The sequence below is a fragment of the Bradysia coprophila genome, unplaced genomic scaffold, assembly GCF_014529535.1.
Source record: "Bradysia coprophila strain Holo2 unplaced genomic scaffold, BU_Bcop_v1 contig_313, whole genome shotgun sequence".
In the NCBI taxonomy this organism is placed as follows: Eukaryota; Metazoa; Arthropoda; class Insecta; order Diptera; family Sciaridae; genus Bradysia; species Bradysia coprophila.
The window spans coordinates 231,391-257,811 of NW_023503572.1; the positions used below are offsets into that span (position 1 = coordinate 231,391).

The 26,421-nt window shown below is 37.2% G+C and overlaps 3 protein-coding genes across 4 annotated transcripts; all 3 read left to right on the forward strand.

The window, feature by feature from the left end:
• The first annotated feature begins 7,021 nt into the window (after positions 1 to 7,021).
• Positions 7,022 to 9,731, forward strand: LOC119079247 (cap-specific mRNA (nucleoside-2'-O-)-methyltransferase 2-like). The gene is made up of 8 exons (XM_037187028.1): positions 7,022 to 7,147; positions 7,244 to 7,327; positions 7,384 to 7,521; positions 7,582 to 7,675; positions 8,425 to 8,570; positions 8,639 to 8,899; positions 8,966 to 9,564; positions 9,629 to 9,731. Exons 1-8 carry the CDS (start codon positions 7,112 to 7,114, stop codon positions 9,729 to 9,731), a joined length of 1,461 nt encoding a protein of 486 aa, XP_037042923.1. The 5' UTR covers positions 7,022 to 7,111.
• Positions 9,732 to 13,901: 4,170 nt separating this feature from the next.
• LOC119079226 lies at positions 13,902 to 15,567 on the forward strand. Of its 2 annotated transcripts, none has more exons than XM_037187016.1 (2): positions 13,902 to 14,532; positions 14,640 to 15,567. In XM_037187016.1, the coding sequence occupies exon 2, from the start codon at positions 14,656 to 14,658 to the stop codon at positions 15,478 to 15,480; it is 825 nt and encodes a 274-aa protein (XP_037042911.1). In that variant the 5' UTR covers positions 13,902 to 14,532; positions 14,640 to 14,655; the 3' UTR covers positions 15,481 to 15,567. The 2 variants fall into 2 exon arrangements, with proteins under 2 accessions (XP_037042911.1, XP_037042912.1); XM_037187017.1 differs by having other exon boundaries at positions 13,902 to 14,005.
• A 6,647-nt stretch (positions 15,568 to 22,214) lies between these two features.
• On the forward strand, positions 22,215 to 22,959 carry LOC119079234. The gene is made up of 3 exons (XM_037187025.1): positions 22,215 to 22,473; positions 22,540 to 22,628; positions 22,695 to 22,959. The coding sequence occupies exons 1-3, from the start codon at positions 22,323 to 22,325 to the stop codon at positions 22,881 to 22,883; spliced, it is 429 nt and encodes a 142-aa protein (XP_037042920.1). The 5' UTR covers positions 22,215 to 22,322; the 3' UTR covers positions 22,884 to 22,959.
• Positions 22,960 to 26,421: the final 3,462 nt, after the last annotated feature.

Sequence of the window (26,421 nt, forward strand, 5' to 3'; positions counted from 1 at the left end):
TGTGTCAATGTGTAAAGAAGTCAACACCCCCAAAGATATAAATAAAACTTTAGAGACAAATACTCCAGTTGTAGGTGCTCCCACATTTGAAATTGACACCACCAATATTGAAAATGTGAAAGAGACCTTAGAAGTCGGTACTCCAATAACATATTCGGAGTCAATATCAGAAAATGGCAGCCCCTTCGAAAGTGGAATTAAAAATGTGATAGAGTCAACGATCTTAACAACTCTTAATCAACAAACTGACTATTCACGTAGTGAAAGTGGAAAAAGTGAAGTCGAGTCAATGGCTAGCAGTTCTCCTACGCAACAAAATGAAAATATAACCAAAATAGTCGATGCTCGCGTAACTGTTGACCGGAAGGTTGATGAAGAGTTCACTGAAGGAGCTAAATTTGAAAGCTCTGAGATTTTTGTTGATATATTTCAAGGTATACCGAAAATAACGTTATATGAAAAAAGTAATTTAAAGCTAGGATGGGGAAACTCGCCTCATGGTAACAATAATTTTGGATTGCGAAATCTTGGCAACACATGCTATTTGAATTCGATACTACAGGCACTCTTTAGTCTGCCGGTGTTTGTGAGATGGCTAGATTCTGAAGAATATGATTGTGATGGTGAAGACGAATATGTATGCATAATATGTATGCTAAAAACTCTTCTGAATTCAAGTTGCGATAAAACAGCTTATATATCGCAAATTCATTCATTCATTTTAAGAATTATGCACCCTACATTTATAGCAAATCGTCAGGAGGATGCTCACGAGCTTCTATTGGCTTTACTTGGATTAATAAAAGAAACGTTGTTCTCACAAACTGAAATTCTGTTTGAAGAAGGAGACGAGTTGTCAAAGAGAACAAATCCGATCAATCAAATGTTTGGAGGATACATGGAAACTTCTGTAATTTGTACTGAGTGTTTCGTAGAGTCATTAACAATAGAACCTTTTGATGAGCTTTGTTTGGAAATCGGAAACGAGAACATAAATACAATAAACGATGCTGTAAAGAAATATTTTGAATCGGCTGTAATTGATGAATTTCCCTGTAAATGTAAAATCAAAAGTAAAGTTAAAGTTAAAATATTGAAAGGGTGTATGATTAGGACATACCCTGTTTCTTTATGTATTCAATTGAAAAGATTCTATTTGAATGAAAAAAATAACAAGAAAATTGAAATATGTGGGGAAATTGATCTGACTCCGTATGTAATTGAGGACGAGAAACCAGTAAAATATAAGCTCGTTTCAATTGTAAAGCATGTAGGACCCGAAATGCGTTCAGGACATTACACTACAAGTGCCTTTAAGGAAAACGGTTCCTTTTATTTATTTGACGATAATTACGTAAAAAAAATTGAATTTAATAAAGAGCTGTTGTCAGATTCATATATTTTGTTCTATGAGTTAAATGAAAATCCCGTTATTGAAAACACAGTGAACAATGATAGTTCAATTAATATTTCATTATCAGACATGAGTGACGTACCACCTGAAGAGGCCCACTCGGGTGAGGACCATGTTATTCATAAAGCAGATGGAAAATTTGGTTTTGACTATGTAAAAGAATCTAAGAAACTGTTGATCGAAGAAATGGATTGGTTAAAAATTTTTGATCAAAAGTCGCGAAAGTATAAAACCCAAACTTATGTTACTTATTTTGCAAACAGACTTAATGCTGAATACAAAAATGTTCCCTGCATTATAAAATCAGGAGGGAATTATTTTACAAAAACGGAATATGTTGTTCGTCTGGAATGTTCGTTACAAACTTGTGATCGAAAGTATAGACTCACGACCAACATCAATGAGACGGAATATCCGAAACAAATCACGGTCTCATATGTCAATGTTCCATTTACACATGAAGAAGAACATGCGATCACAAGGCATGTAAGAGGACAAGAACGACAAGAGTACATGGACGCTTTGATAATGCAATATCCCGTTGAACAGAAACACAGCGAAATAAAAAAAATAAGAGCTGACCCAAATAAATTAGAACTATATCAGAAAAACAATGGACAGGGTTTAAAGTCTGACTCTACCATAAGAAAAATTCGTCAGCAAGGATTAGCAAGGCAAGATCTTGATACTGACGATATTACAGATTTAGTTCTTTTGAAAGAACAAGAAGAAGATAAATTTAGGTCAGGCGACAAGTTTGCCTGCAACATTCAATATGTTAATGCTAGTCCGTTTGCAGTTTTTACCTTTAATAGAAAACAGTTCGATATTCTAGCAAGAGAAAAATTGGAAAGAGGTGAGCTTTCAGGATTCTCTGATGCTACAGGAGGCCTGGTTAGAAAGCCAAAACATATTACCAAAAAAATACTTTTCTATCTTTTCTCAATTCCTTTGACACCTGAAGATGAAAATGATGATGAAAAAAATTGTAGAGTTTTTCCCTTTACGCAAATGGTTGCAGGTGCACATGACCAAGTAAATATAGGCATTTGGTTAAAAGTAGTTAAACGTGAATTTTGTCTGGTGTATCCACATTTGTGGCCTATATTGACGTATGCTGTTACTGACTTCAGTCTGGCTTTAATTATTTCTATCTGTGTAGATTGGAATTGCTTATCATTCAGAGATTATTTACAAGTTGTTTATGATAATTTGTCAGACGTAAAGAAACTTAAAGAAAAGTTTACACTGATAATATTATGCTGCTCGCACTTAACTCACAATTTCGCTGATGATATTGACAATAATTTCGTAACTGACCATGCGAGAAAATTCATTAAAGAAATCATAGCTGGAATGTTCAACATATCGAAATTCGATGAATTGAAAGACTATTGGAGAAACTTTTCGATTATACTGAGAAGCAAATATTATACTAATGCCGTTAAAGATGCAACAACGTTTCTCGTGTCATACTTGTTAGATAAAGAAAAGAAAATTGAATTTGTTGACAAAATAAGCCCTGACCAAAATGAGGAAGACGACGACGAAGCAAATGGTATCGACGAAGAGTCTTTGAAATTAAAGAGTAAAATACTACCCGACTACAAGGAAAGTCCATTCTACAAAGACTTTTCAAAATTAGAATTAGATAAAGACAACGAATTCCTTAAGGAAAATGGTTCAAATGAGTTAAACGAATTTTATTCTAATGGTTTCGCTGACATAATGATGCGTAAATATATACCTATTTTACCGCTATGGACTTGTCTTGTTGTAAATGAAAGGAAAAGTAATGGTCGCGCTGAAGTTTCATTCAAAATATTTAAAAAGAGAATGCACGATTCGGCTAGACGTTTAGGAAATCTTCCGCTAAAATGCGGAAGATTTCTAAAAGAAATGCAAGAAGCTATTGAAGAAATGATTGGTGAATACGAATTAAAAGTACCTCGACGTAGAATGTGTACACCAAAAAGAAAAGCGGAGATTCTAATGGACGGCGACAAAATATTAAAACAAATACGAAAAGATGTAACACGTCGAAATATTAAGTCCAGTAACACAAGACAAACTTCCTTTCGTGATAAACTAGACACTATAGACGAAGAAATGGAGGAACGGGGGAGAGACCCAGAACTTAGACTTGATGATTATGTATATTCTCTCCCAGATGATATACGCAATGACGCTGATAAATTAGCAGATTGTATTGCTAAATATCAAGAAGAGGAAGATAATAAAAAGTTGAGTTATTCTAAAAAACGTGGTCAATTGGGTAAACGAACTCAAAAACGCCGCAAATTTGACAACATTAGTGATACTGATTCTACTCCAAAACGTCGTAAATTCAATGATATCGATCTAAATGATCCCGATCCTCATGAAAATTGGAAAGGAAGGATGTCGAAATCCAGTCACACTTACTACGACCTTCAGTATTTAAAAAAATGTAAAAAAACCGGATTTCATAAGAGTACTACCATTTCACAGAAACCGGGTAAGAAACCACATAAGTTGAACAAGTTTCAGAATTGCTTAAAGGATGATCCACAAGCTTACATGAATTTAAAGTATCCATTTACAGTTGCCTATTTTAATAAATATTTAGTTCGTCGAAGTGAATATATTACGTTGTCCGACACTGAATGGTTAAGTGACGGTTTAATTGAATATATTTTTAAAACGTTCGAATGCAAATCGGAAGAAATGAACAAAAGTATTCAGTTTGAAGTATCTAGGTCGAGCCTTTTATGTTATCCGAATACAAGGAAATTAAAAATGCCCAAAATAGAAAAAAAAGTTTTGATTGCTGCACTTTTACGTGAGCGTCACTACACATTGCTCATTATTAACACAATCACGAAAACTTTTAGCTATCTAGACCCAATAAATCAGAATCCATCCTTAACAGTAACACATTTTGAAAATTTCAAAGACTTTATTATAAGACATAATGCAGCGTATCCACAAGTAATTCTTCCTGGTGCTGGTTGGACAATTAAAAATTTTACGTATCCATGCCAGAAAGATGATTTTAATTGCGGTGTATTTATAATTTACTATGCCAAAGAGTATTTTGAAAAAAAATGTGGTTCAACTATTTCTGAAGAATTTTGCCCGAATACGTTCCGCGAATATCTGCGGCATTACGTTTTAAAGTCTTCGGCTCAAATGAGAAATAGATGTGTCGTATGTGGCATGCTTGTTCACAAAACTGAATATACCAAGTGTGATAATCCTACCTGTTCTCGATTAACTCACCTTTACTGTCTAAAAGAACAGAAAACTGCTGAAGAACTAAGTAACAAATTTTTTGTTTGTTACATATGCAGAGAATAACAGAATACCAATTACTGAGTGAAGAATTTCTTACCTAGCTTTGATTTAATTTTTAAGCCATTTCTATTAAAATGTGAATGAAATAGGGGAGTAGGCCTACCGGGGAGACCTCTATAAAAAAAGCGCGTCAGCGAACTACCTCTAGGGTGATGTGGAAATGTTTGAATTTATGAAATTTTATCTACCTAGAACGACAACCCCCATATTAACCCACTAGGTCAAATTTGTTTGTCTCGATATATCTGTTCTCGGCAGATAATATATATTATGTACCTGTTGCCAAGATTGTTATTTTGACGTGTAGGACATTATTGCCAGAGCCGAAGGCGTGGGCAATAATGCCTACACGCCAAAATAACAGTCTGGCAATAGGTGCATACCATATTTTATCTGTCGAGAACAGATATATCGAGATAAGTAAAAACTCCCTAGGGAGATAAGCTCGAGATTATCGTTCTAGACAGATAAAATAGCTTACACACCTCTGTCTAAAATGTTTATTTCGACGATTTGGATTATGTACATAACTCGGTACATAACTTTCAAAGAGGTGCATAATCTACTATTAGAAATGAAAATGACAATACAGGAAAGACATTCATAAATAAACAGAGGAATTAGTATTTTTCGTACCAAGGCAGGAAATGACGATTTTTTTCAGCACCAGTTCTTAAGTTTTAGTTTTAGAAAATTAAGATGAAAAATTGCTGAAAAATCGTTAGTTCATGTCGAGGTACGAACAACGTTTTGTGCATCGGACAACTGTAATAGACAAAACACATCAATTTACTTGAAAATATGCAAACTTCAAATTCACCATATTACATTTGTTCAATCATAGTCATGGAAAAATTCATTCAAAACCGTTCTCACACGATAAATCGTAAATAAATCATGACAAAACATGTCGTTGTCGTATTTAGTTGTCCAGTGCACAAAATAAAAAGTTACAATTACAGTCCAATTCTCCACATGTATTAGGGAGATTGCAATTTTCACTTTGACGTAGAAGATGCAAATTATAAGTAATGACATTTTACACAATATATTGAAAATCAATCTATAATTTTAACTTCACACGAAAATTCTACTTTTTAACTTTTTACCACTTGTTATGTAATAGTATGTGGAAAATTGGGTCGTGTGCTGAAAAAATCTCATTACAATACGTGTAACACATCATGCTTCGTGCCAACCGAGAATTGAAATAGACAAGAGCACAAAAAATCATAATTTTCATTGTAAACAATCGCTCTTCAAATTTGATCGATCACATTGCTTTGCATTTTCTCAAACGAATGCTGTAACAACTCATACAAATTCCATATCAACACTGTTTTGAGTGTTGAAATATAGCATCAAACTGATGTGGAAATTTGGGACATTTCAATCTAGTTATCGATATGGAAATCCGTCGTATTTCCATTCTCGGTGGCACAAATAACTATAGGATTTAGAAACTAAGAAGAAATGTAATAGAGTTTTCCCATATTTTAGTATCTTCTATCAAAAAATTACTGCTGTCACTGCGCTTATTTTCATGTGAACCAACAATCGTGACATTTCTTCAGTAATGACAATTGTGAAGTTGGTTCACATGAATATAAGCCGCAGAGAATGAAGTACTATGGAAGAAATGTAGCGCCTCTACAGACCAACCCACTTGTCCCATTGAATAACTAATACGTGACTAAGGGATAAAAAGATGAAAAGTAGAGTTTTCGTGTGAATTTTGTTGATCCGAGGCGAAGCCGAGACTTTTAATTTTAATCCCGAGTTAAGTAATATGTTTTATCTGTCTAGAACAATAATTTCCCACTTATCCCTCTAGAGCACTTTTGTTTATCTGAGTAACTGAGATCTCGGCAGATAAAAAAGTGTATGCACCTCTTTACCAAAGCTGTTATCTTGACGTGTGGTCATTATGGTTCTCGCCTTCGGCTCGACTAACAATGCCCACACGTCGCGATAACAATTTTGGCAAGAGGTGCATGTAATATGCTGAGGATGTCGAAATTAGTGCTTGAAACATGAAAGGTACGATTTTCGACGCATGTAGCCTAAAAAAGGAATAGAAAATTTTTGGAAAACATTTGTTTGGTGTCACCTTCTATATGTGATTAGAACATAATAAATCATTTTCCTATCATTTGTCTTGACGACTTAACAAATGCAAAAACGAATTTACTGAATGTGATGATAGCTTTTGCTCTGCGGGTATAAAGTTGAAAGTGTAGATAGTGGTGGTGGTACCTTTCATCAAAGTCATTCGACTAAACAAGAACATCTTTTGAGGTGTGATCTGAAAATTAGTTTACTTCGACAATTTATCGAACTTGTGGTTCGTCTAATTCTACAATGACGCCGCGTCCAGGTAGAAAACGGAATAGAAAGGTATAATTTTAGTATTTTCGCTGATTTCGCACACAATTTTCACTTAAAAAAAACAACAACAAAATCTACCACAATACCTTGTGTGTATTGTTACAGAATAAAGGCGAAAATTTACAGAACAAAAAGTTGCACAAACAGAACGAAAACCCTGTGGTCAAGCGAAAGGATACGGTGAAAAAGGTGATTTTTCTTCATCACAAAATTTTAGGTTCGCTTTCATTACGATTATGTTTCAGTCGTCAGACAATGACAACCAAACTCAAAATTCAAACGACGAAAATATGCATGTACACGGTTCCAAAAATGATTATTTAAGTGAGGAGTCGGACCAAACCGCCAGTAGTGACACCGATGACACAGATAACCAGCCCAATGTAATTAAACGACTTCTATGTTTTACGCTTGAGACTTACTAAGTTGTTTACGGTTTTCAGTTGCGCAATCGCAATTTGGAGAAACTAGTCGAAGAACTTGTCAGCAAGAAAATCCACGAACTACGTGAGAAACCATTCGAATGTCCTCGAAAAGGTAAATGTATGTGCTGCGAGCACTACAAGAACGGGTCGAATAACAATCGAGGTGGAGACTCTACGAGTGGAAAATTCGCCGGGAGTAATTCGACAAGCACTTCAAACACGTATCGAGGCAATGGACGAGGTTGCTATCGCGGCTCTTATCGGGGTTGTTATCGTGGTCGCGATCGATACGGAAATTTTGATGAAAATCGTGGTAACGGTTACTTTGATACGTACCATTAGGTACATGCATTACCAAATCACTTGATTTTGTGATAAAATATAAAGAATAAATGAAACTATCAGCTAGCACAGCTACCATCCTATTGAATTATACTGCTGCTAGAATTAACATAGAAAACCGGAGTCATAGTTTCTTTGAGAAAACACACGATGTAAGTGTCAACGCATGCGTGTTGATTCTAGCAGCAGTATCATGAGTTAATTCATTTTTCTGTCCCAGCTGTTTTATGACAGTACAGTCCAGGTGAACCGTTCAACTTGCACCAAAATTTTTTTTACCTGACATGTTTTCCACCAGCAATCGAAAAGAAAGTCTGAGTAACTCAGTCATAAAACGTTTTACAAAGAAATTCCATTTCTCTAAACAAGTACACTGGAAATTACCACTGATTGACTGTATTTTCGATGAACGACGAATAAACCAGACAGTGCCTCAGCTGATGCCAATCAAGAGTGTGCTCAATCAAGTCAAAGATGAACTGAACGCTTATCCGTTGAATGTGTGGAGCAAATTTACAGAAAAACGTGATCCCGGAAGCGCTATTGCATCGTACTTACGGAGTGAAGTGAAAGCAGAATTTGTGACTAGGGCCTGGTGTAAATTGTACGAATGTTTAAGTGACTTTCCGATTGTGAAAGTCAGTACAAAGGGAGAATTCAATTCGGTTCGTTACGTCACACAAGTACGTAATGCTTTGGTTGTACTAAGCCCCTATTTGTACAATTTTCCCAGGTTCATCTGTGCGAAGCACCTGGTGCATTCATTGCTGCCCTAAATCATTTTCTGAAGCTCAACTGTCCCAATTCTAAGTTCAACTGGCGTGCGACATCATTGAACCCGCACTACGTGGGAGATTCATTCGAAAATGCTATTGATGATCGCTTAATTATCCAAACTTACGACCAATGGGAGTTTGGCGAAGATTTCACCGGTGATATAACACGCAAACAAAATGTGGATCAATTGGTGGCACGGTGCAAAGAAATGGGAGAAGTAAATTCAATCAATGTCTAACACTAACGAGATCTTAACGGTCGTTTCTGCTCTGTTAAATTGAAGATTAATCTAGTCACGGCTGATGGATCTGTGGATTGCGTAGACTGCCCGAACGACCAAGAAAATAAAGTCCACAAATTAAATTTTGCAGAAGTGGTAGCAGCACTACAAATACTGGATATGGGTGGATCGTTCGTCTTAAAAATGTTTACATTCTTTGAATTGACAACCATTAGTCTGCTGTACTTCTTGGTAAATATATTTGACACAGTCGATATATTTAAGCCGGTCGCATCAAAACAAGGCAACTCGGAAGTATACGTCGTATGTATCGGTTATCAGCGCAATAATAGAAACGTCAGCTACGTGCTAGAAATGGTCAATCAAATGCCAAACATCGAAGTCCCAATGTTTGCCTTAGATATAATTCCAGCTGATTTCATTGAAGAGGTCAAAGAATGCGCCAAAATGTTTATGTTATTGCAGAAAAAGGCAATCCAGACCAACATATTCCATTTCCACAATCCACAATGTAATCTGCAACACATAGAACAGCTCCAGTACGAAATAAAAAAGGAATTCTGCCGGCTATATCGTATCAAACCTATTTCCGATAAAATGAAATTACTAAATCTTAAGAAACGGTCGAAGAAGGGAAACGGGTTTGGACGTGATTTTGTGAGAACTCCAGATATCAAAAAGTTAATTAAGCGGATTGTGTTAAAGAAACTTGAAGACATGTACGGCGGCCAAAGATTTGCATGTCCACGAAAAGGAAACTGCAGCTGTTGCGATTTCTATGAATCAAGTAGTTCACAAAGCTGACTAATTTAAATAAAATTTCGACATTTTTTAATTTTTTGTCTTACTTTACGTCGGAATTCAGATGTCTTATGATACAAGCTTTCAAACGAGTATAATAAGACATGGGTAACTGCCTGCCTTCTGGTCATCTTGGACCAATCAATTATTCCAAGGAACAAAATTCTTGGAGTGATATCTCGGGAAGGCAGCCAGTTACTCGGTTGAAAATTTTTTTCCAGCTGTCTTATGATACAAGCTTTCAAACGAGTATAATAAGACATGGGTAACTGACTGCCTTCTGGTCATCTTGGACCAATCAATTATTCCAAGGAACAAAATTCTTGGAGTGATATCTCGGGAAGGCAGCCAGTTACTCGGTTGAAAAAAAAATTCCAGATGTCTTATGATACAAGCTTTCAAACGAGTATAATAAGACATGGGTAACTGCCTGCCTTCTGGTCATCTTGGACCAATCAATTATTCCAAGGAACAAAATTCTTGGAGTGATATCTCGGGAAGGCAGCCAGTTACTCGGTTGAAAAAAAATTTCCAGATGTCTTATGATACAAGCTTTCAAACGAGTATAATAAGACATGGGTAACTGCCTGCCTTCTGGTCATCTTGGACCAATCAATTATTCCAAGGAACAAAATTCTTGGAGTGATATCTCGGGAAGGCAGCCAGTTACTCGGTTGAATTTTTTTTTCCAGATGTCTTATGATACAAGCTTTCAAACGAGTATAATAAGACATGGGTAACTGACTGCCTTCTGGTCATCTTGGACCAATCAATTATTCCAAGGAACAAAATTCTTGGAGTGATATCTCGGGAAGGCAGCCAGTTACTCGGTTGAAAATTTTTTTCCAGCTGTGTTATGATACAAGCTTTCAAACGAGTATAATAAGACATGGGTAACTGACTGCCTTCTGGTCATCTTGGACCAATCAATTATTCCAAGGAACAAAATTCTTGGAGTGATATCTCGGGAAGGCAGCCAGTTACTCGGTTGAAAAAATTTTTCCAGCTGTCTTATGATACAAGCTTTCAAACGAGTATAATAAGACATGGGTAACTGCCTGCCTGATAATATCTTATCTGATAATTAATATCTTGTATATGGAACATATGCTACGTTGAAAGTGTACGACAATTACCTTCTAATGGGTATGAACGATTTAGATCGGAAGAATTATTGTGGACTGGTACGTGAGATGACCCGAGTTCAATCCCAGCGGTGAGCGCTTTTTTTATTAATTAGGAGAGATTGTGAGTATTCGGAGTATTGGAAATATTCGGAGTACTGAGAGAATTTGGGGTCCGTTCACTTTTCATGTACTCGGCTCTCTCATGTACTAACTTCACAGTAGTAATATTGTTTCGATTTTCGTCATGGTACATTTCATCGCTCTGATAGTAAAGAGAAAAAGAATTTTCGTTGTCATTTGTATGACTAATGAAATCACAAATACAATTTAGATTTTACTCTCTTCGTACCGGTACCACTGTGGCTGAAATGAATACTCTCTCTCGGGGTGCATATGGCACACTGTTGAATCGCTGTGTTTGACTGGTGTTTTTGATCCAAGTTTTTAATTCTTAAACAACCGGGTCGTGGTGAAATTTGAATTTCCAACCGATTTATTTTCGTATGATAAATTTTAAATTTATTTACATCGGAGTGTACAACAGTGTACAATATTACACTAATCGTTTATTATACTATTGTCTCCGAAGCCCCTTTTCGGGTACGGAGTTCTTCAATTTATTTGCACACAAACAAGCAGCCATGGAAAATAACAAACCATTTTTTGCGGATTTCAAATTGTCTATCTTTCTAAGTGATATTTGAAAGACACGTAGTCGGGGTTGCTCTAGAAATATTACAGTTATGATACGTTTGTTTTGGGATTTACTTACAATTAAGATAGTTGCGGAATGACACGAAATCCGCATGCATTTTTCTAAATTTTTCTACAGTATTTCAACATCAACAATAATGAAAATTTCCTTAATCCGCTAGAAATTATGTTTGATTTTTGTGGGAATTAATTTTTTAAACCTTTCAATGAGTTTGTCTGTATCTGCCGAAATACACGGCCAATTCAGCGAAGTTAAACTTTTTACTCAGTTTGGCGGGGAAAGGAGTTTGCTACAGACTATCGAGTATCGAACGACTTATTTTGGTCAACGAATATTTTCTGGAAATTATCAATCTCGAACGTGCTGCTTTAGATTTCGCGTATGAAAGTTTTAATAAATTTGATGAAAAAAAAAGTTTTCCTCCTTTCTCACGCTGTAACCGTTGTATATGTGGAGTAGTATGTTTTAGTTGAACTGACGACTACTGCGTCCAGATGAGGACTAAAAGTTTGATTTACAGAAAAACTAAAGTGGCAGATGTTCAGCATGCCGGGTCCAGATATGAATGTAGGGCGGCAGATCAAAGATGTAGCTACCTCAAAATCCTTGTTCTGCCACTCTACATTCATATCTGGCTGGATACTCCATATAATTCAATTTATGTCAAAAACCGCCTAAAATTGACAGGAGATGATTACCAATAATTATTAAGAAAAAAATTACACTTTTAATTGCTCAACCACACCGTGTTAGCCGTAAACTAGAGGTGTGCGGGCCGATGTTTTTTTGAAGCCCGTCCGGCCCGAAGCCCGGTCCGAAATTCATTTTTAAAGCCCGGCCCGAACTGGCCCGACGTATTTATAGCCCGTCCGGCCCAAGCCCGATCGGGCCGGATAAAAACTCGGACGGGCCGACATTTTCGGGCGGCCCGAAAGCAAATTTCATATAAAAAAGTGCGCGAAATTTTGAAAATCGGGCCAAAAATTTGGTTTTTTAGGTCCGGTCCAAGCTCGGCCCGACAGATTTGAAGCCCGCCCGGCCCAGGCCCGGTCGGACCTTATAAAAACCCGGGCGGCCCGACATTTTCGGGCGGCCCGCACATCTCTACCTTAAACTGACCTCATCATACGAATGTAATTTTGGTTTTATTTTTTCCACACGCATTTCACCACATAGAAGTATAGCGTTTGTCTTTACGTTTCTACAATTTCACACGTACGTGTAGTGAAACGACACTCTTTACGCTTCTTTTGTTAACAACATGAAGAACGATGTGGACGTTCTCTACATCTTCATTCTCAAGAACTGAATTGAAAACAATTACGTAAAAAATCGCAAAACCAATGAAGGTCCCGAAATCGATAACTCGGTGGTGTAATATTCAATAGTAGTCGGAAGTCAAAAACTAGTGCAGATCAATTCGTCCCAGCAAGCTTCATAAGCCATTGGGTGTTGATTTTCAAGTTGCGAAATTCGACCCACCCTATAATATGACAGATATAAAATCGATTACATAATACATGGAAGCGGTTTACATAAACAAACATAAAGAGAAACGATTGATGAACGAAGTGTCTTTTGAGTTACATCATTATTGTAAGCTTCGTAATGATGTCATATTGTGTATGTTTAATATATAATGACCAAGAAATTTCCAATTGGAATGGTTTTGATTGTTTAAACTTAGAGAATGTTCATTATTCAAGAAATTTAGTATAAAGTAGGGCGTAATTGATAATTTTGAATTATAGTTTTAGAATTGGGAGGGTTGATAATTGCCATCGGTGCTAGTTGTTCGAAAACCATCTTGGGTGTACCGTTGTAGAAAGCAAGTAATAATAAAAAAAACTCGGTGTATTTGGGACTATACCTGTCTTGCCCGTGTCTCTTCTATATGCTCTCTGGAGAGTATAACCTGAAGTGAAATATAACTCGTCAATCCATGAAGCAATCGTCTTTTCTACCAATCCACAAAGCAATCGTCTTTCCTATGTCTTTACTCAGTCATTCCTGGACCCAATACCATATCTATATATAGAAATGCATTTAAAACAATCTCTGTTGCGAGATTTCAATGAGAATGGACTTTTTTACCTGTCGTCGTAAGAAAGACGCACAGGGGTTTAGAGCGTCTACGGATTTATCTATGCAAGAAATGAAATTTTGTCCATCGATCTCGGCGTATTTGGGTATACATCCAAGTACACCGAGAAAAAAAAAACTAGGCCCCACCACTTGGACGGGTCAAGTCCGTTGACTGATACTAATATAAACCATTTTATCAACCGTTAAATTAACATTTAATTATCACCACTGTTAATGGTCATTGTGTCAGCATGCATACCAGAGCGAGAGAGCTAATCATCACCTTACATCTACACAGACTTATTGGTTTCGGTAATCAGACAGAAAGTCTCATCGGGTGGAAATACAATACAGGTAAGGTAATTGTACACACAATCAAAAACCAATTTGAAACGCCATACGGCTCATCTTGGGTACTCCTTTTGATGCCACAAAATCACACAGCAAATTTTAACAAATTTGCTGTGGTAAAAGTCCAAGATACAGACACTATCTTGTTAATCGAAACGACCGCAAGGTTCAACACTGATACGAAACAATCACTTAATATGCTTAAAATCATCGATATGACGAGTGATATTGCCAGATGTAAGTTAACTCCAACAAGCATTGTAAACCCCTTCTCACACACACCGCGAACCAAACATGACACCACTCGAGAATATACAACTACTCGATCTCTTTCATTACCAACACACCGATTCTCCCACATTAAATCAAACTCCATCATTGAGTCGCATTCAGCCACATGGTGGCAAATTAATTCAAAAGTTTTAGCTCAAATAAGGAAAAAGCTTTCGGTTAATGGCAAGCGTAATTCGAATTATTTAGTTACAACAAAACCAGCAAACAAGTTGAACCATCGCTATTCAAAATTAAAGGTAATAAATGAAACAAAACCCATCGTAACACTAAGACTCCCTCAACTAACCTCAAAATACTTTTCAATCTCACTAAAACCAAATTCATTCCCTCTTAATAATAACAGATCGCAAACACCGAACATGTCAAAGGATGTAATAAGCCCTAGAAGTGAAAATCGACTCCTACAATCGGACAACGAGGACAACGAATTAAATACAACAATAGTGTTTGGACCGAATCGTATATACCGAACCATTAGCGAATCGTCGTTGAGCGGTATATCAGCAAACCTCAACAATTTGGAGGTAACGAATTCCTCTAAGCGTAACCACCGTTCCATGGTATTCTCGGAAGATACAACAGAAAAATCGTCGTCGTCTACTCCGAAAAAATTGAAACCATCAGTCACAATGCCGCCGCTTGTTTCCGAAGTGGTTAAAAATGACTTCCACATCGTCGACATTGTTTCGGACGATGCAGCAATTGAGTTCTTCAGTGAGACGCAAGGCACCAGCATATACACCGCCGTGCTAAAAGAAATCACTCGAGCGAAAGACATCAGCAAAATCAACTTTGAGGATAGCTTCCTCGACCGGGGAAAATTTCGCTACATCTGTTCAAATGCCACAACTCGGGATTGGCTCACTTCGATAATCCCAGGTATTATTCCATGGGGAAACGCGAAAATTAAGTCAATCAATCAAGGGGCCCCACCAACTCTGTTCAAGTACACAATGATCGTGTCGATGCCATCGCTCGAGCCACCCGATATTTTCACTCTCATGGCAGCGCAAAATGTCAATCTGGATACCTCCAATTGGAGATGCGTTTTTCGGTCCAAAGTCGAAAAGAATAAGCAAACGTGGATCGTCAACGTCGATGAAAATTCACTTCCAGCACTTAAGGAAGTCGATTTCAAACCGTACGCCGGCAGCAGCCGGATAAAAATGTTCCCGAAAAAGTGAATGAAGCAGCAGCGATCACTAATTTGTAAAATCCATTCCCATAAATTGAATAAAAATGAAAAATTTATTTCCCAGCATACAAATCAACTCTTGTTTTTACCATCAAGGCGATTATCGTACTCAGTAGCCACACTCCCAGTAGGATGTTATACACAACGCCTAGAGCCACTTAACGTAAACTGTTTCCAAGATGAAGAAAAATAGATTAGAATTTTTCCAAGGAAACATGGAACACTGCAAAGCAGCCAGCATAGAAATTAATTATCTGAGATTCGAATCACAACGATTTATCGGCATGATCCAAGAGCCTTATATTCTCAGGAATGAGATTAAATTAATAGACAAAACGAAATATCAAATCATCTCATACAAAGGCAGCAATAAATTAAGAGCGTGTATTTTAGCATCTAAGAACTGCGACATCTTCCCGTTAACACAATTCTGTACGGGGGACTTAGCAGTAATTTCACTGAAGGTTAAATTGAACAAAGTTGCAAATACAATCGTGATAGCATCATGCTATACTCCCTCGGAAGCGAACATTCTTCCCCCCAGTGCTGAGGTTACTCAGTTAGTGGCGTATTGCAAGAATAACAATCTTCCTCTGATATTAGGTTCCGATGCGAATTCGCATCACACAGTCTGGGGCAGCTCAGATTGTAATCCGAAAGGCGATTCATTGCTCGAATTTATTCTGAGCTCTGACCTTGTAATCCTAAACAAAGGAAATGAACCCACCTTTAGAAATAGTATTCGAGACGAGGTACTAGATATAACTCTAGCATCGCTACATGTAGCCAATCTTATTAAAGACTGGAGAGTGACCGATGACATCTTGACATCTGACCATAGGTGCATCAGATTTGCTATTGACACCGACAAAATAGACACGCTGAAATTTAGAAATCCAGCAAATACAGATTGGAACTCATTCCAGAGAAACTTGTCAAAGGCAATACTGCCTGTAACTGGGCGAATCGAATCAATTACGAATCTAGACAGCAGAGCCGATGAACTTTTAAATGCTATCATAAATAGTTACCATGAGTCGTGTCCACTGAAGACGTACAAAGATGGCAGGTCAGCACCATTCTTTACATCCGACGTGAAAAACTTTAGAACGACTGTAAGGAAGGCTTTTAATGAAGCCAAAGGGAAATCGCCCGATAAGGTTGCCGCTAGAAGAGCTGCGCAAAGTATGTATAACAAATTCTTACGCAAGAGTAAAAGGATCAAATTTCAACAATTTTGTAATACCGTTAACTCACACTCAGGAGCCTCCCGGCTATTTAAGTCTTTATCGAAAAACTCAACTAATCCTTTAGGATCATTAAAGCTTCCCTCGGGAGAATTTACGGATTCTACAGAAGCCACCCTTCAACATCTGCTAGAAGTACATTTTCCTGGTAGTACTACAGCCCCGACTCTAATCAATCATGATTCGTTATTATTGAATCCGTCCACAGATGACGATAATATGGCAATAGCCGAATCCATAGTATCCAAGGAAAAAATAACGTGGGCAATATCTACATTCTCTCCTTTTAAGTCAGCAGGAGAAGATGAAATCTTCCCCGCCCTATTGCAATATGGTTCTGATTCGATGAACGATCACCTGAAAGAAATCTATATTGCCAGTATTCGTTACCAACATATTCCCAAATGTTGGAGAGGAGTGCGCGTTGTATTTATACCCAAATTGGGGCAACAAACTTACACTGCAGCGAAAGCATTCCGGCCGATCAGTCTTACTTCTTTCTTGTTAAAGACATTGGAGAAATTGATAGATCGCTACTTGAGAGATGGAATACTTAAAGAGTTTTGCATACACAGTCGTCAGTTTGCTTATCAGCCAAGAAGATCATCCGAAACCGCTCTGCATCACCTAGTGCATAGAATAGAAAAAGCATTTAACCAAGATGAGTTTGCTCTTGGTTGCTTTATTGACATAGACGGAGCATTTAATAATATGATATTTGCTGCAATAAGGAAAGCATGTATCGCACATGGAATCAACCTTACTGTAACTGTATGGATTATTAAAATGCTTAGGGATCGAATTGTATCCTCCTACCTTAATACTGCCAAAGTAAGCGTTTTCGTAAGCAAAGGCTGTCCTCAAGGGGGTATTCTACCGCCTTTACTATACTGTTTGGTTAAAGACAGCTTACTATCTTTACTTAATAATGCTGGCTTTTACTCTCAAAGCTTTGCCGATGACCTCGCAATTCTCCTAGTAGGAATCTGCATCTCGACCCTGTCAAACTTGATGCAATCAGCACTAAAACTAGTTGAATCCTGGTGTCATAGTAGGGAGCAATCAGCGAACCCAGATAAAACGAGACTGATATTATTCACTCGTAAAAGGAAGGTTACAGGACTCAAAAAACCCAAATTTTTTGGCAAGGAAATCGATTTTTCCGAATTTGTAAAATTTTTGGGCGTCATATTAGACTCAAAACTATACTGGATCATCCATTCAGAATACGTCATTAAAAAAGCGGTAGCATCCCTATGGCAATGTCGCAGATTATTTGGCAATGACTGGGGGATTAGCCCCAAAGTACTCCATTGGATTTACACAGCCATAGTAAGACCAAGACTATGTTATGGAGCAGTAGTCTGGTGGCCCAGATGCGAAGTGAAATCTGTTCAAACCCAACTGAGTAAATTACAAAGATTAGCATTAATTGGAATCACTTCCGCCATGAAAACTACCCCAACAGCAGCACTCGAAGCACTATTGAACATAGAACCGCTACATATTCACATCAAGTCTCTTGCCAAGTCGTCCCTTTTAAGGTTCAAACAGTCTGAACTCTTGATCAATGATGCCAATTTCGGGCACACTAAGTTGTGGTCAGCCATGTCCCAACAAATACCTGAAGTCAATATGCCCTGCGACTTAATCATCCCAACTTACAGATTCGAAAAATCATTTAAAGTAAATATACCGGATCGTAGTTTCTGGGATACCCCGAATGCAATTGCACACAATCACTTCTCGTGGTTCACTGATGGATCAAAAAAGGACGATCTAACCGGGTCGGGAATATTTTGCCCTAGCATAGCTAAAGAAATATCCGTGTCACTAGGAAATTTTTTAACAGTATTCACTACAGAAATTACTGGAATCATGGAATGCTGCAGAGAAATAATTAATAACCACGAAGCTAATGTCTCACCCATAAATATTTGCTCAGACAGTCAAGGTGCAATTAAAGCGATTAGCGGCTTTAAATTTTCATCTTCAATAGTCCTTGAATGTCGCGATACTCTAGAAGAACTATCTGGAAAACACCAAGTGTCACTTATTTGGGTTCCAGGGCACACGAATGTCGCTGGTAACGAAAAAGCAGATGAACTAGCAAGATTAGCTTCTAGTACACCTTTCATAGGACCTGAGCCAGCAATGGCCTTATCATTCTCAACACTTAATCGGCTCATTCTGAACAGTAAAACCAAAGAATTCAATAATTATTGGAATACCCTAGACTTTGCCAGACAGGCAAAAATATCGATCAGAATAAACAACAAAAATTCGAAATACTGCCTGTCACTCGATCGGAATAACCTCAGAAGACTTGCCGGCATACTTACAGGTCACAATTCTCTAAAGAAACATCTCCACACAATTGGGGTGGCAGACGATCCACACTGCGAAAAGTGTGGTGAAATCGAAAGCACAGAACACTTTCTTTGCGAATGCCCAGCATACATTATGGCTCGATCACAGTATCTAGGTTCATACGTAACCAAGTACACCTCGATATGGAGTATCGCTCCATCAAACATCCTCAAATTTCTAAACAAGACTAAAAGAATATAAACGACCGTGGGTACGCACAACAGGCCCATCTGAGGCTTAGGTGCAGGCGTAAAAGCCACCCACTTATTCTATCTATCTATCTATCACCACTGTTACATTAAATAAACATTAAACTTTAAAGTTAAAATTTGGTTTTGCTTGCGTTGCGGTCTTGTTATTGGTTGAAATAGTAGTTTCAGATGTGTTCGAATGAAACGGCGCGTAAATGGTTGAATGGTACGAACTCTATAACTTTGTCAACATGTGAAAAAGTGAGCAACTATTTGCTCGCTTTCTCACTTTTTTCAACTTACTATTTTCAGTCTGTTCACTCACTTTCTTCAAAACCACTTAAAACAGGTTGGAAACCATGTTAGATTTGTGAAATTTCGAAACTCTCCTTTTTTTCTAGTCTTGTACATTATCATTTAGAAATGTTACCTCTGGAGTTAGTGTACGCAGAAACTTTGCGTCGACTCCAATCTACTTTTTGATTCCAAGTCTTTAGTATTACTTCTAGTTTCATCTGTATTTTATATTTTTTGAGGAAACTGAGACTCCTATTGCTGATTTCCAAAAACATAAAGTTTTCGATCACCATTTAATAACTCAGGATAACACAGGATACTGGTATATTTTCAGACTTCTAAGATTTCTAGAACCTAGAAGTTGAAGGACCCATAAGGAATGATCAGTTGATAGGAACTGACCTCTAATTACCTCAGTAATGACATAAATCCAGAAAAACATGAAAAAAATCCGACACAAATGCGATAAATCTATAGGTTCTAGAGCTGGGAAGACTATGGAACATCAGGAAGGTACTTAACACGAATGGAATGTATATGGAGCAGTTATTTATCACCATTTAAAACACTTCTGGTGTTAAATCGTCGAATTGAAAGTAGTTAAGTGCAAAAATAAGGTTTTTTTTACGAGTTATACAAACTTTGGTATTGAAGGGCATCCACAACATCCTGAGCTAGTTTTGTGAGTAGGATTCAATTCTAAAATGATGTGGACAGGCTATTTTTCGAAATTCATCACCAAAAATTAACTATGCGTTACTATTTTGCTCAGAAATAAATACTAAATAATGTTGGAAAATAACAGTCCTAGGAGTCGTGGAAATCCCGACTTATATCTCGACATCCAGATTCGAAAGGCACTGACTTAAGCTTTCCAAAAAGCCCTCATTTATTGAAATCAGTTTCGAATTGACGGTGTGAGGGGAACTCAAAGTTTAGGAATTTTCCTGGTCATTTTTTGGGAAGATTCCTATATCGACGCCATTTTGTTTTACAAAAAAAAAAGTTGTTCCACGAAATGTTGGTATTGAATCGGGCTTTCAAGGAAGAAAAGAATTTTTGAATAAAGTTGTCACGTTCGGGAGATATTTGATTTTTAATTTTTTCATATAAACCGCTCAATCAAATGAGATAAAGAAAAAAATCGGAAAACTTAAAGCGAGCGGATTGACACAAGGGGCTGGACTACAACAGAAATCGGCACAAAAAATAAGGTTCTGCTTTTCAGTCAATTTTATCTGCCGATTTCTCTTGAACGTTACACATTTTTCTCAAGCCTTCCTGACTGAGTCATAGGAATTGTAAGAAGTAAGATGGAGGTAACGGATGTCCTCAATGTCCTCCACATCTAAGTTTACGACAACATGCCGAAATCTGGATTCTTTCTGAATTTACAACCATTTTCTCACAAGCAATTCATGATGATTCGAAAAGTACTGATGTGACGCAACAAAGTTCTAGTTGAGTTTGACGAATTTTAATTTTTAGAAACTTACTTGCGGAGTAACTTTGGCTTCGCGTAAAAACAGAGTACAAATTTCCCGAAAACTCACTGTCTTACCTACTTTTAGGTAAGAAAATCAACTATTTCTAGCAACTATATTCGTGACTTATGCTCACTTTTCAACTTTTTCACTTTAAATTCTCCGTGAAATCCCTGTATATCTTTTCTTCTTGCAATATTTTCTGAGTTATGGGCAGTGCCGCACTGGCTCAAAAAAGCCCTTCGGGCGTTGCAACGCGTTGTAGGAAGATATTGTTCAAAAGGCCCTTCGCTGCCCCTTATCCATAAAAAAATCAAATAGCCATTCGGGAATCGCCCGAACGCCCATAGGGCCAGTCCGGCACTGGTTATGGGTCCTAGAGCTCAATAGTTAAAATGCTCATAGCTCTGAAATTAAAAGCTTTTATAAAAATTCCTTTAAATTAGTTTCTGAGAATTACGTCCTTGACATACCCTGAAAATTTCAGCCAAATTCACCGAGTAGTTCAAAATTTTCACCGTAACAAACTCACAAAGGTTGGTAAAATTCATCTATTACAAAATGAATGAATACATACCTTATGAGGCGTGTGATAACTCGTTGAACTCATTTTTTTTAGTGTGAAATGAGCTTGTGTCACGGCCCTTCACTAACGTAGGGCAACAAAAGACTACATAAAGGCAGATATTTGATCCAACAACGGAGACATCTTCCTTTTTCGATTTTTTATCTCAATGTTTATTACCATCCTATTTTTCTCACACTTCCACTGTCGTCAATCTATTTTTTATTATCATTCCTTTACATTTACATGGTTCGTAATATAAACGTAAATCCAAACGACAGTAGAAATGCGAGAAAAGAATATAAATCGAATTAATCTTTTAACGGTTACGCTCATAGCACCATACACTCTTTAACAATAAACGGTCACACCAAAAACACAGAATACCAACTTAAACAACATTTTGCTATTTAAAATATTTTCAACGTACACTCATTCACAAAAGCGGCGATGACATCATAATTCTGGTTTCCATGAAATTTCACAGAAAAATGTTGAATGATCTCATATATGTTTTGGATTTATTTGTAGGCACGCATATATATTTATAGCCGTGAGAAATATTATACAACGCACATCAGTTGTATTGCAGTCTCCGCGCAACCGTTCGATTGACAAGATCAAAAAAGAATATCTTACTCTCCGTATAAAAAAATCAAAATATTTACGTTACGAAAATGGGTCTCTTGAGTTTCTTACCAAAAGTTAATAACTTTCTATGTTGCTTAAGTTTGCACACCGGATTGATTATTTCCGGCATCAGTTTCTTGGTGTGGAATATTTTGATTATTTTGCAAAATGAGGACATCATTAATCTAAAGGTTAAAGGTATGGTGAAGCAACTAAAAGTGAGAAAAAAAATGGTACGCATTTAAATTTGAATTCTATTACAAGGCTACGACCATTATGGAGGTGCTGATACCACTACCGTCTGTGCTATTGCAATAATCTTTTCGATTTGTTTATTGATTGGAATATCACAGGTTTGTGTTTTAAAATGATTCCTTCGATGACTTTGTTACTCAATCAAAATAATTTTGTCTCCGCAGCACAATAAATTCTTCTTGACCATTTGTGTATGGTTCCTCTTCGCACTCATCGTCTTCGGCATTGTTCTCACCGTGAAGGCATTTATCAATGAAGATCACAAAACAGGATCCATTCTACTCGTCACCGTTCTTCTCGAATTTTACGTTCTGATTTGTGCTAATTCTTACTTGGAAGCCATCGGAGGCTAAGCACATTATGTACAAACAAACATTTCTTTTTATATAAACTCAATATTTTAACAATAAAACTAATTTTAAAATCGTACAGTCTGTTTATACTTTTTTGAACATGACCCGAATATTAACGAACCTACAAGTCTACGCCCGATGATGTAATGCTGCTATACTGGTTATATAATGTAAATGTTGCCTCTTCTTTTGAACCGTTCTTATTACACGAATTGTATACAGCAAAATATTAACTTTTGATATGTTGTAGAGGAAGTTGTGGGCATCACTTTGTCCATGGAAGTGATGGTCTGGGGGTCATCTATATTGGAATGTGATTATAGCAGTCAAGTTAATTTGTCTTATAGTAGTAGATTTAGGCCAAAATGTATGTTCCGTTGATCAGAATTAATGCATTATGTTTCGTATAAATTATTGTTTCGCCTGAGATCGTGTTCCAGATTGCTGTAGACTTTAATAATCTATGTGTTGAGCGTCAAACAATTAACTGTTAGCATATTGTAGAAGAAGTTGTGGGGATAATTTATGTCCATGGAAATGGGGGTCTGGAGGTCACCTAAGGGCGTGGGAGGAAGGTTTTTCATCTAAACATCTAAAATGACTGCACAATGATGCAACAATTTGTTATCAAACAAAAAAAGCAGTTTCCTGCTATGAATGCATCAAATTGACTCATGCAAAATGTGGTGAAATTGACGACTCGCTAATGGGAGGGATTGAATGGAAACGTGGATGCCAATAATAGGGTGGATCGTATTTTCATTTTGTTTTTATTTTAAAAGGCCTGGCCCCAGGCTGTACTTAGAATTGACCAAGGAATCCGAAACAGCAAAAAAAAATGTCAAAAATTAATTTTTCCCTTGCCTCTAGGCTGATTTTGATTTTCGGGGTAGTAGCATGAAATTGCACACATTGCTGACTGATATCTCTGGCTATTGGTATTAGAAGGCATTTCTGGTAACTGAAGTTAATAGCTGAGGAGTCCAGCTATGAAATACCATAACAACGTTGTTGACCTCGCCTTCACTCGGGCAGTGTAAGTCTGTCAGTGTTCACAACTAAGACTTTTCGACCAAAAATTTCAACTTTATTTGCAAATAAAATCGACAAATCATACCAAAATATGTCGTGAAGGTATGCCGTGTAAGGTATGTCTGAACAGGTAATCTCATAGAGAATCCATTCCACAGAAGTTTGTTGAAAACGAGTTTAAAAAACTCACAGGAGCTCTGTTTTTGAAGCCAATGTTGGCAATTTTTTGTTAGAATAAAAAAAGTCAAATGGAAAAAATGCAAATTAAAAGGTTCTAAACTGGAGAAATTGATAGTTTTATACCTATTCAACCTAAATAACACTTTTCTGAACAAATAGACGTAAATTCGTCGATTTTTGTTTATTTGACTTTTTCACTCTAACAAAAAATTGCCAACTTTGTGCTTCAAAAACAGAGCTCCTGTGAGTTTTTTAAATTCGTTATCATCAAACTTCTCTGCAATGGATTCTCTACGAAATTACCTGTTCAGACATACCTCACACGATATATTATGTCATGATTTGCTGATTTTATTTGCAAATAAAGTTGTAATTTTTGGTCGAAAAGTCTTAGTTGTGAACACTGACAGAGTTACTCTGCCCGAGTGAAAGCGAAGGTCAACCACGTCGTTATGGTATTTCATAGCTGGACTCCTCAGCTATTAACTACAGTTATCAGTAATGCCTTCTAATACCAATAGCCAGAGATATCAGTCAGCAATGTGTGCAATTTCATGCTGCTACCCCGAAAATCAAAATCAGCCTACAGGCAAGGGAAAAATAATTAAAAAAATTTTTTTGCTGTTTCGGATTCCTTGGTCCTTCGCCTTCGGCTCATGCAATAACTCCCCAAGTGTCTAAATAAACATGTGGACAGAGGTGAATAATCTACAATTATTCTATATGATTCGATTTGCACGTCTGCTCCGTACGACTTTCAATTAAATCCTGTCTTTCCGGTCTTTCTGGCAACGATCTATTGATCGTAGATAATAAGGATCGTTCAAAGAATCGTTCTTCAAAATAATGTTGCTCGATTGATTCGCGTTCGCAACACTTCTGTTCCAATGGATGGATTGTCTACACCTGATGATTAGCCGTATCGAATTTTGAGAATATTAAGGTCCAAGGGCACAATAGCATGTGTGCGGAAAACAGAGATAATCGAAAACTGTGTCCGGGCATGTGGTTGATGGATCCGGGGGAGCCCGGGAAGAAGTCTACCCGGACGACTTTGAGCTTCCGATGGTGATATATCGAAAAGTTGAGAGTATCTTTGAAAACAATGTTTATGTGGAATGTAGAGCGTTGAAAACTGTACAAACCTGCCGGTGGTGGTCCAAAGGTAGTCCCTGTCGAGATTGCCTAATGCTCAAAACAAACGAGGCATTGAAAACGTGTTTTGGTCCTAGTTTTCATTGACAGATGCAGCAATCGCGATTTTGAATAGAAACATAGCTAACACCGACCCGTACGAAACACCTATTCGTATCAAAAGCCTTTAATGTGAAACTCTTCATTTCTCTTACTTCATTTTCTTCTCTGCTGAAAAACTATTCTCCCTTTAAAATCACTTGCATTATCCACTCTTTGCCTTGTTATCATATACAACTAAATTGCCGGAGGCAATATAGACAGCCCCGTACGAAGACAAATTTCATAAATTCCTATTTAAACAGCTATATACCGCTATATTTAACTATATTTCACTATAAATAAACATTTCACAGATAAATATATGCTATTATATAGCTATATATGCCTGTATATAGCTCAATATAGCTGTATATAGGTATATATAGATGTCCGTATATGGAATCCCTGAAACCCCACACACATAACAAATTATTTCCATGTTGACAGAAACTCTCTAAGTATCATTTTTCCCAAGATATTTCTATTTTACTAAAATCCAATATGGCCGCCGGCAGCCATTTTGTTAGGAGACCGGAAATAGTACCGACGCTTTACATTCGTTAATACCTTTCAAACAAAAAAAAATTCATGAAATTCGGTCAAAATTTACTCGAGATATTCTCAAAATACACCACGTTCCCTGTACTTCCGAGTAGCCAGATAAGAGCTCACTCCAAGAGACCTAGCTCACGCTCCGGAGAACATAATTTCATTTTTTTTTCTCTGATTGGTACGGTCAATACCTATCTAATAAAGCTAAAACAGACGAAATATGTTCAAATGTAGCCGACCTACAAGCAAAAACTGCTTGCCGCCCTGTGCCTGTTCCACACCAAGGGGTCTAACTCACGAGTCGGTCATCCGATTTCCATAAACTTTTTTTTGTCGATCGGTATTGTAAATACCTTTTACACTTACAAGTGTAACGTTTAAATGTCCGGAGATATCTTCGAAAAACCGTAAAGCACTTATTGGGCCACAGCTCGGGAGGGGTCGATCCAAAATCACTCATCTTCGAACTTAGCCTGTCTTTTGACATTACCAAACGGGAAATTTTTTTTTTTCAAAATCGGATGCGTTTTACTCAAGT